Raw genomic sequence first — 15,112 nt, forward strand, 5'->3', positions numbered from 1 at the left:
ATCAGACTTAGACTTTTCTAATGGCAGGTCAGCTAGACTCTGAGGAACTGGGGGGGGAGGAGTAACCCTACACACTACAGGGGACACATCCCTTCCCCAAACTCTCTGCTCTTGTTTGTTGATGTTAATCTTCACTTGAGGATATTTTCCCCACTGATTTTTAGAGAGAGTGGAAGGGATGGGAAGAGACACATGAGAGAGAAACATAGATGTGAGAGAGACACACGGATTGGTTACCTCCCACACACGCCCCAACTGGGGTTAGGGATCAAGCCTGCAACCCAGGTACATGCCCTTGACCAGAATCTAATGCACCACCCTTCAGTCTGAGGGCTGATGCTCTAACCACTGAGAAGCACCTAGGGGCAAACTCTCTGCTTTAGCTCAAAGTATTTTTTGTTTTTTTTTAAGACCTCCAAGGTTTATGTAAAAGCATGGTGTAAACTCAATTTAAAAATGCGTATTTTTGCCCTAGCCATGTGGCTCAGTTGCTTCAGCATTGTCTATACCAGCAGTTCTCAACCTGGGGGTCAAACGACCCTTTCACAGGGGTCGCCTAAGACCATCGGAAAACACATATATAATTACATATTGTTTTTGTGATTAATCACTATGCTTTAATTATGTTCAATTTGTAACAATGAAAATACATCCTGCATATCAGATATTTACATGACGATTCATAACAGTAGCAAAATTACAGTTATGAAGTAGCAACGAAAATAATTTTATGGTTGGGGGTCACCACAACATGAGGAACTGTATTAAAGGGTCGCGGCATTAGGAAGATTGAGAACCACTGGTCTATATACTGAAAGGTCACCAGTTCAATTCCTGGTCAGGGCACATGCCTAGGTTGTGGGTTCAGTCCCTGGTCAGGCTGCATATGGGAGGCAACCGATAGATGCTTCTCTCTTCCTTCCTCTCTCTCTAAAATCAATAAACACACACACACACACACACACACACACACACACACAAATATATAATAAGAAAAGTATAATTTGCTAATTAGACCAGACATCCTTCCGGATGACCTTCCGGAGGAAGCCAGGGTTGCGAGGGAAGCTCGGGTCCCGGGGCCAGAGGGGAGCTGGTGCCGGCAGCAGGGGGAAGGAAGGCCTACTCTTGCACGAATTTCATGCATTGGGCCTCTAGTACACACACACACACACACACACACACACACACACACACACACACATACTTAAATGTGTACTTTCAACAAATGGTGCTGGGACAATTGGATATCCACATGCAAAAGAATAAAGTTGGACCCTTCCTTCCAAAATGAATCAAAAGCCTAAACTTGGGCTACAACTATAAAATTCTTAGAGGAAAACACTCCTGGCACTGGATTAGACAATAGCTTCTTAGATATGGCATCAAAAGCATGAGCAGCAAAAGAAAAGATAAATTGGACTATGTCAAAATTAACAATTTTGTGCTGCAAATGATACTATCAAGAAAGTGAAACAAACCACAGAATGGGGGAAAATATTTGCAAATAATATATCTGATAAGGGACTGTATTTAAGTACATACATAATTCTTACAGTAATAAAAATATGAATAACCTAATTAAAAAATGAACAAGGGATTTGAATAGACATTTCTCCAAAGGTATCATAAAAGATGTTCAGCATCATTAGCCATCAGTGAAATACAAATCAAAAGCACAGTAAGATACCACTCCCCACCTACTGGAATGGCTACATTAAAAAGTCAGATAACAATAAGTGTTGGCAAAGATGTTGAACAACTGGAACCCTTGTATCCTGCTGAGAATGTAAAATGATTCAGCTGCTTTGGAAAAACAGTTTGGCAGTGCATCAAGCAAGCAGGAATAATGTTCATTTATATATATACAATAAATTACCCAACAATACCTAGTTAAAATCCATTAAAGCTCATTAGACCAGAAAAGAGAGCAGAGGGAATTCTAGAAAAAAAAGAATCCAGTAAAGCTTTTTTTTTTTTTTTTAAATATATTTTATTGATTTTTTACAGAGAGGAAGGGAGAGAGACAGAGAGCCAGAAACATCGATGAGAGAGAAACATTGATCAGCCGCCTCCTGCACACCCCCCACTGGGGATGTGCCCGCAACCAAGGCACATGCCCTTGACCGGAATCGAACCTGGGACCCTTGAATCCGCAGGCCGACGCTCTATCCACCGAGCCAAACCGGCCAGGGCCCAGTAAAGCTTTTTAAAGTGTTGGGAGATGGGGCACATGGAGGTATCCCCCAGGCAGAAGAGAACATCATATTGGTGTGCCCTTAGGAGAACCATGAAGGGGACAGAGTGCTGGTGAAGTGAAAGGAGGACCAATTATCATCATTTTTAATGGCTGTTTTACAGCTTTTGTAAACCTCTGCCCATTTTTGATACACATAAAAATCTATTAAACTCCCAGTTTAAATCGCAAAAGCAATAGTTTCTTTTTTTGTAACTCAAATATACAATGATATTACGATACCGAATATATTTCTGCAATCTGCTCATCTTCTTCCCTGATATTCTTTTTAAAAAAATATGTTTTCATTAATTTCAGAGATCAAGGGAAAGGAAAAGCATCAATGATGAGAAAGAATCATTGACAGGCTGCCTCCCGCACGCCCCCTACTGGGGATGGAGCCTGCAACTGGGGCATGTGCCCTGACCATGAATGGAACCATGACCTCCTGGTTCATGGGTCAATGCTCAACTGAGCAACACCAGCCAGGCCTTCTTCCCTGATAGTCTAACACCAGTTCCAAAGTTATCGGAAAGGTAGTTACTTATAATTTAGTGAAATGTCTTCACTAAATTATCTTGATAATAAGCCCTTCTTTTGCCTTCCATTAGGCCAGTGGTTCTCAACTAGGTGCAATTCTGCCCCGGCCAGAAGGGGGTGGGGGGCATTTGGGAAGTCTGGAGACATGGTTAATTGTTACACTTGAGGGATACTACTGGCATCTAGTGGACATGATGCTAAACAACAAAAATCTTGTCTCTAGGTCAGAGTTTCATACTATCAGAGCAGCTCCCTCCCTGTGATCTAGTGAAAGTCAGCTTTCAAACATGAGAGTTTGGCCCTGGCCAGCTCAGTGGATAGAGCGTGGGCCTGAGGACTGAAGGTCCCGGGTTCAATTCTGGTCAAGGGCACGTACCTCGGTTGTAGGTTCAATCCCTAGCCGTGGTCGGGGTGTATGTAGGAGGTAACCAATCAATGTGTCTCTTCACATTGATGTTTCTCTGTCTATCCCTCTCCCTTCCACTCTCTCTAAAAATCAATGGAAAAGTATCCTTGGATGAGGATAAAAAAAGAGTTTTTATAAAAATAAAATAATATCCCTTCAAAAAAAAATCAAACACAAAGTTCTGGCTATGCATCAAGTATAAGGTGACTGAGTGAAATCAGCTGAAGGCTTGAGGGCAGAAAGAAGTTCAATTCTGGCAGAAATGAGCTTGGCCGGAGAGGGAAGTTCCGAAGAATGACTCTGCCTCCTAACAGTGCCTTAGACCTGCAAGGGCACAGGCAGGAACACTAGCAGCATCACACAAATCAAAGCATCATGCATGCACCCCCTGGACATGCTGAGTTGTCAGCACCTCTGGGAGAGGGGCCCAGGGGCAGAAGTTTTCTCTGCTGACCACACCCCCAACTAGGAGACACTGCTTTGAAACAAGTTCTCAACTAGGGGTGATTCTGCCCCCCAGGGACATGTGGTGATGTCTGAGGATATTTTTTCTTGTCAAAACTGAGGGGGTACTACTGGCATCCAGTGGGTAAAGACTAAACATCCTACAAAGCACAGGACAAACCCCGCAACAAGGAACTGTCCTGCTCAAAACATTGAGTACTGAGGTTGCGAAATCCTGCTTTCAAGAGAGGCCTGGGGGAGGGATGCCAGGGAGCTGTCCACTTCTGAAGGAGCACTTCAAGAACAGGAGGAAGAAAATGACAGCTCTGACGAAATGTTCCCCACAATTCCCTCGGGGTCTCAATCCAGGAAAACACAGGGCACAGGCATAACAGAATGACTGATGGAACATCTAAATAAAAATGTTTGCTTAAAGCAGAAAACAGGTTAAAAGGTCAGGCTAATGTGAACCCCTCCTTGGCCCTGTTTATTTAATAGAGTGATATATCTATGTCCTAAATACTGATATGACATCAGCCTGGAGGTTCTCAGCTTGGTAAACTAAACAGATATGCCAGCTAGGCAACTCTAAGAGGCAATTATGATTCATCTAGTTAAAACACAAAAGGGGAAACACCAGAGTTGAGAAATAAAGTTTCAAAAACCCATCTAAATATGTCCCAATCTTCAACAATGTGAGCAATATCCAGAATAATATTAAATTTTGTTTTCCCCCTACTAGGTTCTTTAGTATTATGCTAGCTACATAGTAGGCTAATCCATTCTTTAGTATTATGAATATGTTCTATTATATTTTGTCCAATGATTGCCACTCATTTTTCCTCTACTATAGGGGAATAAATGGGGCCTTTGAATTATAATAAGAACCACTAAAAAAAAATCTTTAAAGAAAAATAATTAAACATAACTTAAAAGAGTAGCAATTTAAAGCTGCAATAAGTATTTAAAATTTATAATTGTGAGAATTCTACTTTTTCTACTACTATCATCACTTGACTCGAATGGTCCCTTTCTTGCCATCTCTTCTCAATGAGATTTGAAGAGTCTAGTACTTTCTTCACTCTCTGAAAATAAGCCTTTTCCATTATTCTCTCAACTTTTTATGTTGAACATTTCAAGCCTTCAGAAAAACTGAACTAGTACAATGAACATCTGTATGTCCTTAGATTCACCATTTGTTAACACTTGGCCATACTTGTTTTCTGTCTGTCTCTGTTTTTATCGGAACCATTTGAAAGTTAGTTGCGACACATCACAAAATCACTTCTAAATGTTTCAGCATGCATCTCCTAAGAATAAGGACACTATTATATAGTACATTAAACATCATTATCATACCTATTAAAACTGATGATTTTCTAGTCTTATCTAATATCCAGTCCATAGTCAAATTTCCCTAACTCTCTCCCAAAAAGGTCATATTGCTTTTTTAGAAAATCTAGGAGCCAACCAATGTGTCACACATCAGTTGTGTCTCTTTGGTCTACTTAAACCTAGAACAGATTCTGGCTTTTTTTTCTTTTATGACACTGACATATTTAAAGCAGGACCCCTCCACATTTTCATATTTATCTCTGCTTCTATCCTCACCTTTTCTAATTTCTGTTTAAGAAATAATAATCCTTCCTCTCCAGATTTCCAATGCATGCACTCTCCCTCCCTTTGGAACCAAGCTCCTAAAAAAACGCACTCCAACTTCCTATTTCTCAGGTCTCCATTCACTTATTCGCTGGTTGAAATCATATTTCTGTCCCACTGCTTTCACCAAGGTCACGAATGGTTTCTACATGCCGAGTCCAAAGGACGTTTTTTCAGTTATCAGCTTCCCTGACCTCTCTGCAGCGGCTGCCGTGGCTACCCATTATCTCTCTCCATCAAGTGCTCTCAAACTCTGGCATGATTCTCTGGTTCTTGTCCCAGAGTCTATGTCCCTGGATGTTCGTATTCATCACAATTGTCCTTGACCTTCTCATTCCCTCCCTGGCTTTAACAACCAGCTAGCTATTAGTGAGCCCCAAATCTCTTCCCTAGTCTAGAACTCTCTCCTGAACTCAAGACCCAACTTCCCACAGTCCCCTATATGTAATGTGTCGATAACTGACTTATTATTTCCCCCCAGTAACTGATTTCTCCTACTACATTCCGTTTCTTATAATGGAAACACCAGTTCTCCAAATTTAAAACCTCTGCTCCTCCTTCCTCATCTCCACCAATGAATCAATCACTAAATCCTCAATTCTACATCCTGTATGGTTCTCCCATTCATCATCTCCTCTTTAGCTCTATATACTAATGGTAGTTAAGGCCCTAAACGTCTCTCCCACAGACAATCACAAAGATGTATTTAATCTCTACACTTTCAGCTCACCTCCTCTTCACTGATCCATCCCCCTCTCTCCACAAGTTACTTTCCTGAAACACAAATTGGCTCACATTACTCATCTATTTAAAATTCCTCCCTTGACTCCCCATGCCCTGCTGGGGAACAATTCAGCATGGTGATTAAGAATACAGGCACTGGCCCAGCTGGTGTGGCTCAGTGGTTGATTGACAACCTATGAACCAGGAGGTCAGAGTTGGATTCCCAGTCAGGGCACATGCCCAGGTTTCAGGCTCAATCCCTTTAGGAGGCATGCAGGAAGCAGCCAATTGATGAAGTTTCTCTCTCATCAATGTTTCTATCTCTCTCTCCCTCTCCTTTCCTCTCTGAAATCAATAAAAAATATAAAAAAGAACACAGGCACTGGAGTTAAAAAAACTGAGTGAATAGATTCTCCATGTGCTGTGTATAGGCCAGCAGACAGTACTTAACCTCTCTAAGCCCCAGAGTTTTCATTTATAAAATGGGGATAATTGTGTCTTTCCAACAGTGTTGTTAAGGGATTATAAAATGAGATATGTAAAACATTTGTCCTAATACTCAAATTAAATACTTAATAACTATCCTATCTAATAGAGATAATATGCAAATTGACCATCACTCCAACACACAAGGTGGCCGCCCCCATGTGGTCACAAGATGGCCCGCAGAGGAGGGCAGCTGGGGGGGACCCAGGCCTGCAGGGGAGGGCAGTTAGGGGCGACCAGCCCAGCAGAGGAGGGCAGTTGGGGGCGACCAGGCTGTCAGGGGAGAGCAGTTAGGCATCGATCAGGCTGGCAGGTAAGTGGTTAGGGGGTGATCAGGCTGGCAGGCAGAAGCGGTTAGGGGCAATCCGGCAGGCAGGCAGGCGAGCAGTTGGGAGCCAGCAGTCCTGGATTGTGAGAGGGATCTCAGATTGGAGAGGGTGAAGGCTGGGCTGAGGGACACCCTGGCCCCCATGCACAAATTTCATGCACCGGGCCTCTAGTCATAAGATAAAGTCCCAATAACTTAGCATGGCTCTTTATGATCTGGTCATTCTACCTGTTCAGTCTCATTTCCCACTCCTTCCTCACATTCTTCACTAACACGTTTCAGATCTTTTTGCTTTTGTACACTTAATTCCCTCTGCCCACAAAGCCTAGCCCCCAGTGCTTCGTCCAATGACTGAACCCTCTCCCAACCCTGATTTTTAAACCTTTTAAATTCTGAACCTTAAACACAACTCTATCACTTTGTATTACATCAATTTTTTTAATCTCCCTCTCACCCTGAATTGTTTCTTGAAAGCAGAGATAAATAAAGACGATAACAACACACGAAACTAACAACAGACATGCAAATTTACCTAAGAGACAAGAAACCGGACCAGTGTCTATGGAACAAATTTATAGAAAGGACCTAAGAATGATCATTCTGTGCCCAGACTAATTTAATGCAATAATGGTTTATTCATTTTACTTTTTATTCTTCTACTTTAAAAAAAATGCATTAGCCCTGGCTGGTGTGGCTCAGTTGGTTGGATGTCGTCCCGTGCACCAAAAGGTTGCTGGTTCGATTCCCAGTCAGGACACATGCCTGGGTTTTGCACTGGATCCCAGGTAGGGGGCATGCAGGAGGCAGTCAATCTATGTTTCGTTTCACTCTCACACCGATGTTTCTCTCTTCTCCCTTCCTCTCTCTCTAAAAATAAACTACTTTTTTTTTAAAAAAAAAGAAAAAATTCAATAGCCCAATGAAAATTTACATGAGCAGGTCAAGAACCTTATACCTGAACACTCTCTGTGGTGGTAAAGTAGTTGTGGAGGAATAAGGGATTCAAACTGGGTCTTGAAAATTGTTTTGGCCCAAAGCTGAAAGGGCCTCTCTCTGAAATGCGAGCTGGGCTGCGTGAACTTCAGTCAAAACTTCCATGTAGCGAAGGAGACAGTTTTGCCACCCTAAGCTGCCTTTAGGGATATTAACTTTAAGTTGGTTGTCAAGAAAAGATGCAAAGCACCTTTGATCCTCCCTGGCTTTCCTGCCCTAAGAGATTGGGATGGAAAAGCTTGCTTCAGAAAGACTCCATTGTTTTCTGGGTTGCCTAGCAAAAATGTACATGTTGTGTTCTTCCTTAATTACCTGCAAATTGCTCATTCTCACTTTTGAAATCTAAGATTCCACCCCTCCCCCTCTCCTTTGTCCAAAATGACAAATATACCACTGTCTCACTGTCTTTGAGAATTTCATGCATATGTGAATTCCCTGTTCACGTACACTAACATGTTTATTTTCTGCTCGGCCAGTGTGGCTCAGTGGTTGAGCATCGACCCATGAACCAGGAGGTCAGGGTTCAATTCCCAGTCAGGACACATGCCAGGGTTTTGGGCTGGATCCCCGGTGGGGGGCGTACAGGAGGCAGGGGATCAATGATTCTCTCTCATCATTGATGTTTCTCTCTCTCTCCCTACCTCTCTCTGAAATCAATTTTAAAAATGTTTGTTTTCTCCTATTAATCTGATTCAGATGGGAAAATTTAGAAGATGGGAGGGAAAATATTATTCTATAGTTCATATTATAGCCCCCACAACTTCAAAGTCGAATCTGGGTGAAGGCATGTTGTTCCTTAGAGAGAAATGGCGGTAACTCAAATGCAAGTACATTTACGAAGGGAGAGATGTTCACAGACGATTCCACCATGGGAACCACCGCATGAGCAACCAGCTAAAGTCTTAATCATATCTTGGAGAAGTCTCTATTATCAGGTGATGACGAAAGAAATACATTCTCGAATTCCAAGGCTATGTGGGCCCTTATTGGACCAGAAAAAGTGTGGCTTGTCGGGTGGCTGGCCTTCAAAACACTATGGAACACGAAGAAGGCGAATTTCCCTGGGCTGGAAGGCGATTACAAACAGCTCCTTTATTGAGGTCAGTGAACCAAGTCTTCCATGTTCCTTTCTGCAACCAAGATGCCATGTTTATCACATACCAAAAATGTCCTCTTTAACAACTAGAAAGATGATTCTGAGCGGGGCGGAAAACCTAATCTCAATACACCAAAAAAATTTAGAAACCCGTTCAAGGGCAGTGAAAGGCCGACTTCGCTAGCACCTCTCTTGTGAGGCCTGGGAGACAGGCCCACCCAGGGCGACCTCGCTTTGCTCCCGGGGAGAAGCCCGGAAAGCGGGGCGACGTCTTAAGGGAGTCGGCCCGGGGGAGCGGCCAGGGGATGCTGTCAGTCTGCACAACTCCGGAGGCTCAAAAAAGAGGTCAGCGAAGGGGCAAGCGGGGAGGCGGCGGCGGGGGAGGGGCTGCGCGAGGATGTCACAGACGGCGCGGCGGCGACAGGTCACGGAGCGACCTCCCCCACCCGGCCCTGGGCCCCAGTCACTCACATGCGGGGCCCGCGCCCCTCGGGCTCCTCCCGCCTCGGGGACAGCAGCCGCCGGGCTAGAAAGAGAAGCCGATAACTTCCTGCTTCCGGCGCGCAACCCGGAAGCGACTCCCAAGCTACCGGCGCGGCCGCACGCCTAGAGTAGCTCCTTCTCCACTGCCCCGCTTCGCCAAACGCAGAACGCATGACGTCAGATGCTCGCGGTCACTCTCGCGAGATCTGGAGAGCGGGGTTCTCGCTCCCCCTGGCGTTCAGTTCTCCTCCTCCGTGCTTTCCGGCTGCACTGACACAGACTAAGTGCCTGAACGGATTCGTTCAACAAGCATTTGTGAACCCCCTGCTGCGTGCCAGGCAGAGTGATGGGCACTAAGGGTGAGTGTGGGAGGGATGAGTAAATGGAGGACAGGCCCTTACCTCCGGAGCTTCTTGTCTAAACGAGAGAAGGACAAACAGGTAACTCAAATTTACACCTGGCCCACTCAGTTTTTTAAAATTTTATATTAGAGAGAGGAAGGGAGAGAGCCAGAGAAACACCCGATGTGAGAGAGAATCATCAATTGGTTGCCTTCTGCACGCGTCCTGACCGGGGTCGAACCGCCACCAACTGAGCCACACCCGCCAGGGCTCAATACTTTTTGAGTCTTTTCTGCCAGACATTACCAAGCACTTTATATTCGGGAAACCGCCCCAACAACCCTATGACATAAATAGCCCCACAACAGTTATCCTCGCACCAACCAAGCTGGAGGTTACGAAAAGGTTAACCTGCTGGGATTACATATATAAAGAGCGGTGGGGTCATGATTTGAACCCGGGCTCCTTATCTTGCCCTGTTTTTAGTGCCAAAGAGCTTAACTGCTTTCTCCAAGAGATCTGCCAACAAAATGCCACTGGATTCACACTAAGGAAGCCACAGACACCAAGGCTGTGTAATACTGATGCAGGAATAGGCAAACCAATTAAACAGAACAGAAACCCAAACCACTCATATATAGACACTTTATGAAAAAGAGGTATAAGAGGGGATCGTGAGGAAAGGATAATGCTTTCAATAAATACTACTGGGTCAGCTGTATATCCATGTAGGAAAAAATGAAACTTGACTCCTACTTTACATGATACAGCAAAATAAATTCTATGTGCATTGTAGATCTAAGGCAGAACAATGAAACTTTAAAGCTGCTCTGTCCAATACTGGCACTGTGCAAGTGACTACTGAATTCCTAAAATGTGGCTCGTCGGCATTGAGGTGTTCTATAAGAGATAAAACTGATACATTGGACTGCATTAAAGTTAGAAACCTCTGATCATCAAAAGACATAATGAAGAGAATGAAACACAAGCTGTAGCGTAAAAGAAACAAGCTTGTATCCAGGATATAAAAAGAATTCCCCCCCCCCCAAAAAAAAAGAAAGAAAAAAAAGCCAAATAGAAAAATGGACAGAAGATTTGAACACAAAAAGATATCACAAAAGAGGATATCTAAATGGCGAATACACATATGAAAAAGTGTTCAACTTCCTTAATCATTAATGGTTAGGCAAATGATTACTGAGATATACAAGCTCTAGAATTGCTTAAGTGAAAAAGACTGGCAACATTAAGTGTTGACAAGGAAGCAAAGCAACAGCAACTCACACACTGTGGTAGGAATGTAAATTGCTACAGCCATCTTGGAAAACAAATTGGTGTTAATAAATTATAATATAAACATAACCTATTATCCAGCAATTCTAATTCTAGGTATATACTCCCCAAATTCATGTACAAAGTTGCACACAAGAATATTGGCCCTGCCCGTAGCTTAGTTTTTAAAGCATTGTCCCCATACACTAAGGTTTCGGGTTCAATCCCTGGTCAGGACACATACAAGAATCAACTAATGGCCCTGGCCCGTGCTGCTAAGTGGTTGGAGCATCAGCCCATGCACTGAAGGGCCTCAGGTTTTATTCCCAGTCAAGGTTCATTTACCTGGGTTGCAGGCTTGCTTACCACCTCTGGTCAGGGCGTATGCGGAAGACAGTTAGTAGCAACTAGTCTGTGTGTGTGTGTCTCTCTCTCTCCCCCTCCCTTCCTCCCTTCCACTCTGAAAAAGTAATGGAAAAAATATCCTCAGGTGATGTTTTTTGAACAACAAAAAAGAATCAACCAATGAATGCATAAATAAATAGAAGCACAAATCGATGTTTCTTTCTCCCTTCCTCTCTCTAAAAACAATCAATAAAATATTTTAAAAGAATATTAACAGCATCATTATTTGTAACAGGCACAATATGGAAACATCCCAAATGCCCATTACCGATAGAATAATACACTGCAGTATATTCCTCCAACAGAACACTACACAGCATTGAAAAATGAACCACTACGTACAACAACATGAATATATCTCACAAACGTGTTAAACAAAAGAAGCCAGATATAAAAACACTTTATGACTCCATTTATATAAATTTCCAAAACTAATCTATGAATTTAGAACTCAGAAAGTGGTTAATTACCTTTAGGGATGGGGAGGGGCACTGATTGATGGGGGTGCTTCTGTGGAGCTGGAAACAGGTTTTTTTTTTTCTTGATTTGATGGTGGTTACACAGGTGGGTTTGTTTTGTGATATTTAATTGAACTGCCACACTTAGTATCTGTCCACTTTTCTGGATGTATATTATACTTCAATTTAAATATTTACTTTAAAAAAATGTGCTCTGGGGAGTCCAGATGTCCTAAAAATCCCATGTCTTTCTGGCCCTTCCTGTCATTTTCTATACCACAGCCCGAGTGACACTTCCAAAAGATGCAGTAAACATTAGACACAATAAATGAAGTAAATACAAGCTACTCTGACTAATTTAACGTGAACTATTAGTTATAACTCAGAAAAGGAACCTGGGCCTCTTTGTCGACTCCTTCCTGAAGTCACTGGCACCCAATGTTCCCTTAGGGACAAAAAGATCAACAAATAGTGAGGCTCTTAAAGAAGGATTTTGAAATGAGATAGCAAGACACTGTCTTATTCTTGTGTAAAACTCCAAAGCATCTTCACTGTGCCCTAAGCCTCCCAAAATATATAGTAAGAAACTACAAAAGGTCCAGGAAAAGGCAACTCAGATAACAACAGACAAAATGGACAATAATAAAGCCTTTTCCTAATCCACTCATCTGCTGATGGGCACTTAGGCTGTTTCCAGATCTTAGCTATGGTGAATTGTGCTGCTATGAACATAGGGGTGCATATATCCTTTCTGATTGGTGTTTCTAGCTTCTTGGGATATATTCCTAGAAGTGGGATCACTGGCTCAAATGGGAGTTCCATTTTTAGTTTTTTGAGGAAATTCCATACTGTTCTCCACAGTGGCTGTACCAGTCTGCATTCCCACCAGCAGTGCAAAAGGGTTCCTTTTTCTCCATATCCTCTCTAATACTTGTTGTTTGTTGATTTGTTGATGATAGCCATTCTGACAGGTGTGAGATGATACCGCATTGTCATTTTGACTTGCATTGTGGTACATCTACACAATGGAATACTACACTGCGGTAAAAAAGGAGTTCTTACCATTTGCAACAGCATGGATGGAACTGGAGAGCATTATGCTAAGTAAAATAAGCCAATCAGAGAAAGATAAATACCACATGATCTCACTCATTTGTGGAATATAGTGAACAACATAGGCTGATGAAAAGGGATAGATCCAGAGACAGAGAAGCAGCGATAAGACTATGAAACCTCAGAGGGAAAGTAGGGGAGGGAGGTAAGGGGGAGAGATCAACCAAAGGACTTGTAGGCATGCATATAAGCCCAACCAATGCACACAGACAACAGGGGGGCAAGGGCATGAGTGGGAGTGGGGGTTTTTGGGGGGAATGAAGTCACATATGTAATACCTTAATCAATAAAGAAATTAAAGATTGAAAAATAAATAAATAAAAAGCAAAAATAAAAAATAAAGCCTTTTCCTTCCAGCTCAAGGGTTACAAAGACGGCATGAACACAAGACCACAGGCGGTGTAAAACTAATTATACCTTACATTAGCATTGTTTTTTGTTTTGTTTTGACATTTTGTTTTGTTTTAATATTTTTATTGTTTTTTAAAGAAAGAGGAAGGGGGGAAAAATCTATTCATAATTGGTTGCCTTCTGCATGTCCCGTACTAGGGATTGAGCCCAAAACCAGGCATGGGCCCTGATGGGAATGGAACTGGCAACCATATGGTGCACAGAGGACACCCAACCCACTGAGCTACACTGGCCAGGGCTAAAACAATGGTTTATGGCCATTATGCATCCAGTGAAACCTGAGCACCCTATGCTCAGTGCTCTGTGAGGAGGGCATCGAGATGCAGGAAGGCCAGTTCCTCTCTCACGGAACTCGCTGTCTAGTTTGATCTTTACACCCTGTATAACCTTATTCCTACTTGACAATTACGGAAACTAGGATTGAACTGTGGTTAGGGGCACAGGCTCACAGCTGTGGTACTTTGAGCAAGTTATTAATCTGTTTTCTCAAAGTAAAAAGGGAATAAAAATATCTACCTCATAAGGTTTAAAAATATTTTTATTGATTTCAGAGAGGAAAGGAGAGAGAGAGAGAGAAAAACATTAATGATAAGAGAGAATCATTGATCGGTTGCCCCCTGCACACCCCACACCGGTGATCAAGCCTGCAAGCTGGGCATGTGACTGATGCTCAACCACTTAGTCACACCAGCTGGCATACCTCAGAGGGTTTTCAATATTAAATATTGTCAAAAGTTCAGAAATACTGGAAGTAAAACCACTGGATCAATGACATTATAATTAGCAAAAAAAAAAAAAAATGTATTGTGCACACACAAAAAAACAGTTGGCAAACTGGGAGCACTCAAATCAAACACAGAATGAGGCTCAGAAATACGTGGTTACAAAGCAGCTTACAAATAGATCCAGAGACATAGAAGCAAGGAACAGACTGTCCAATATCAAAAGGAAGGGGGTGGGGGGTTGGTTGGGAAGAGAGCAAAGAACTTGTATGCATATATGCATAACCTATGGACACAGACCATAGTGTGGTGAAGGCCTGGAGGGTAGGGGCGGGCTAGAAGGGGTCACTGGGGAAAAATAGGAGACATATGTAATACTTTCAACAATAAAGATTAAATAATAAAGCAGCTTACATATTGAGGAGGCAACGGCTGTTTATTCTTCCCAGTGATTGGTTATAAAATTAGAGTTTTCCTAGTGACAGAGAATGGGTTAAAAGTGGTTAGCTTACATCAATTTCGGGGAACAGTTTAAATTCTGTTTATGATTTTCAGAGGGATTAACGAACTGGCCTAAGTTTTGCTTGTATGACTAAACTGGTGTGTCTGCTCAGGGAATTTTCAAGTCTGTTCTCCATCTGTGTTGGATTTTAACAATGTTTAAAGTACCCAAAAGTGCTTAGCCCCCAGGCTAGCACAAAGTCAGCATTCATTTAGCCATCATTATTAAGGGCTGTGCAGAGCATTTACCATGTTTATGTACCCCATTTATTTCTTGTCCTCTATCCAAACTTCCCTGCAGTGCCTCTATTTTGCTTCTCCACCTTTGACCCTGAGCAAACCCTCCTAACACCTTTGGGGCACGTCTATCCCAGCAGGCCACTCTAGGCCTTGCTCGAGCCCTTACCTCTTTGATCTTCACTGGGCTTTCGCCCTTTCCTTATCTCTCATTTTCTTCCAGGCCCTTCCCTCTCTCTCTCCAGACTCTCAGCCTTT

The 15,112-nt window shown here is 42.7% G+C and overlaps 1 protein-coding gene across 1 annotated transcript in view; it reads right to left on the reverse strand.

The window, feature by feature from the left end:
* CUNH6orf89 (chromosome unknown C6orf89 homolog) overlaps positions 1-9,542 on the reverse strand; it is a 32,688-nt gene extending 23,146 nt beyond the window's left edge. The window contains exon 1 of the mRNA XM_036316994.1: positions 9,383-9,542. Coding sequence (XP_036172887.1) covers positions 9,383-9,384 — 2 coding nt within the window. The 5' untranslated portion in view covers positions 9,385-9,542. The remainder of the gene's footprint in view (positions 1-9,382) is intronic.
* Between the last annotated feature and the right edge of the window lie 5,570 nt (positions 9,543-15,112).

This window comes from Myotis myotis, unplaced genomic scaffold (assembly GCF_014108235.1).
Source record: "Myotis myotis isolate mMyoMyo1 unplaced genomic scaffold, mMyoMyo1.p scaffold_m19_p_7, whole genome shotgun sequence".
NCBI lineage: Eukaryota > Metazoa > Chordata > Mammalia > Chiroptera > Vespertilionidae > Myotis > Myotis myotis.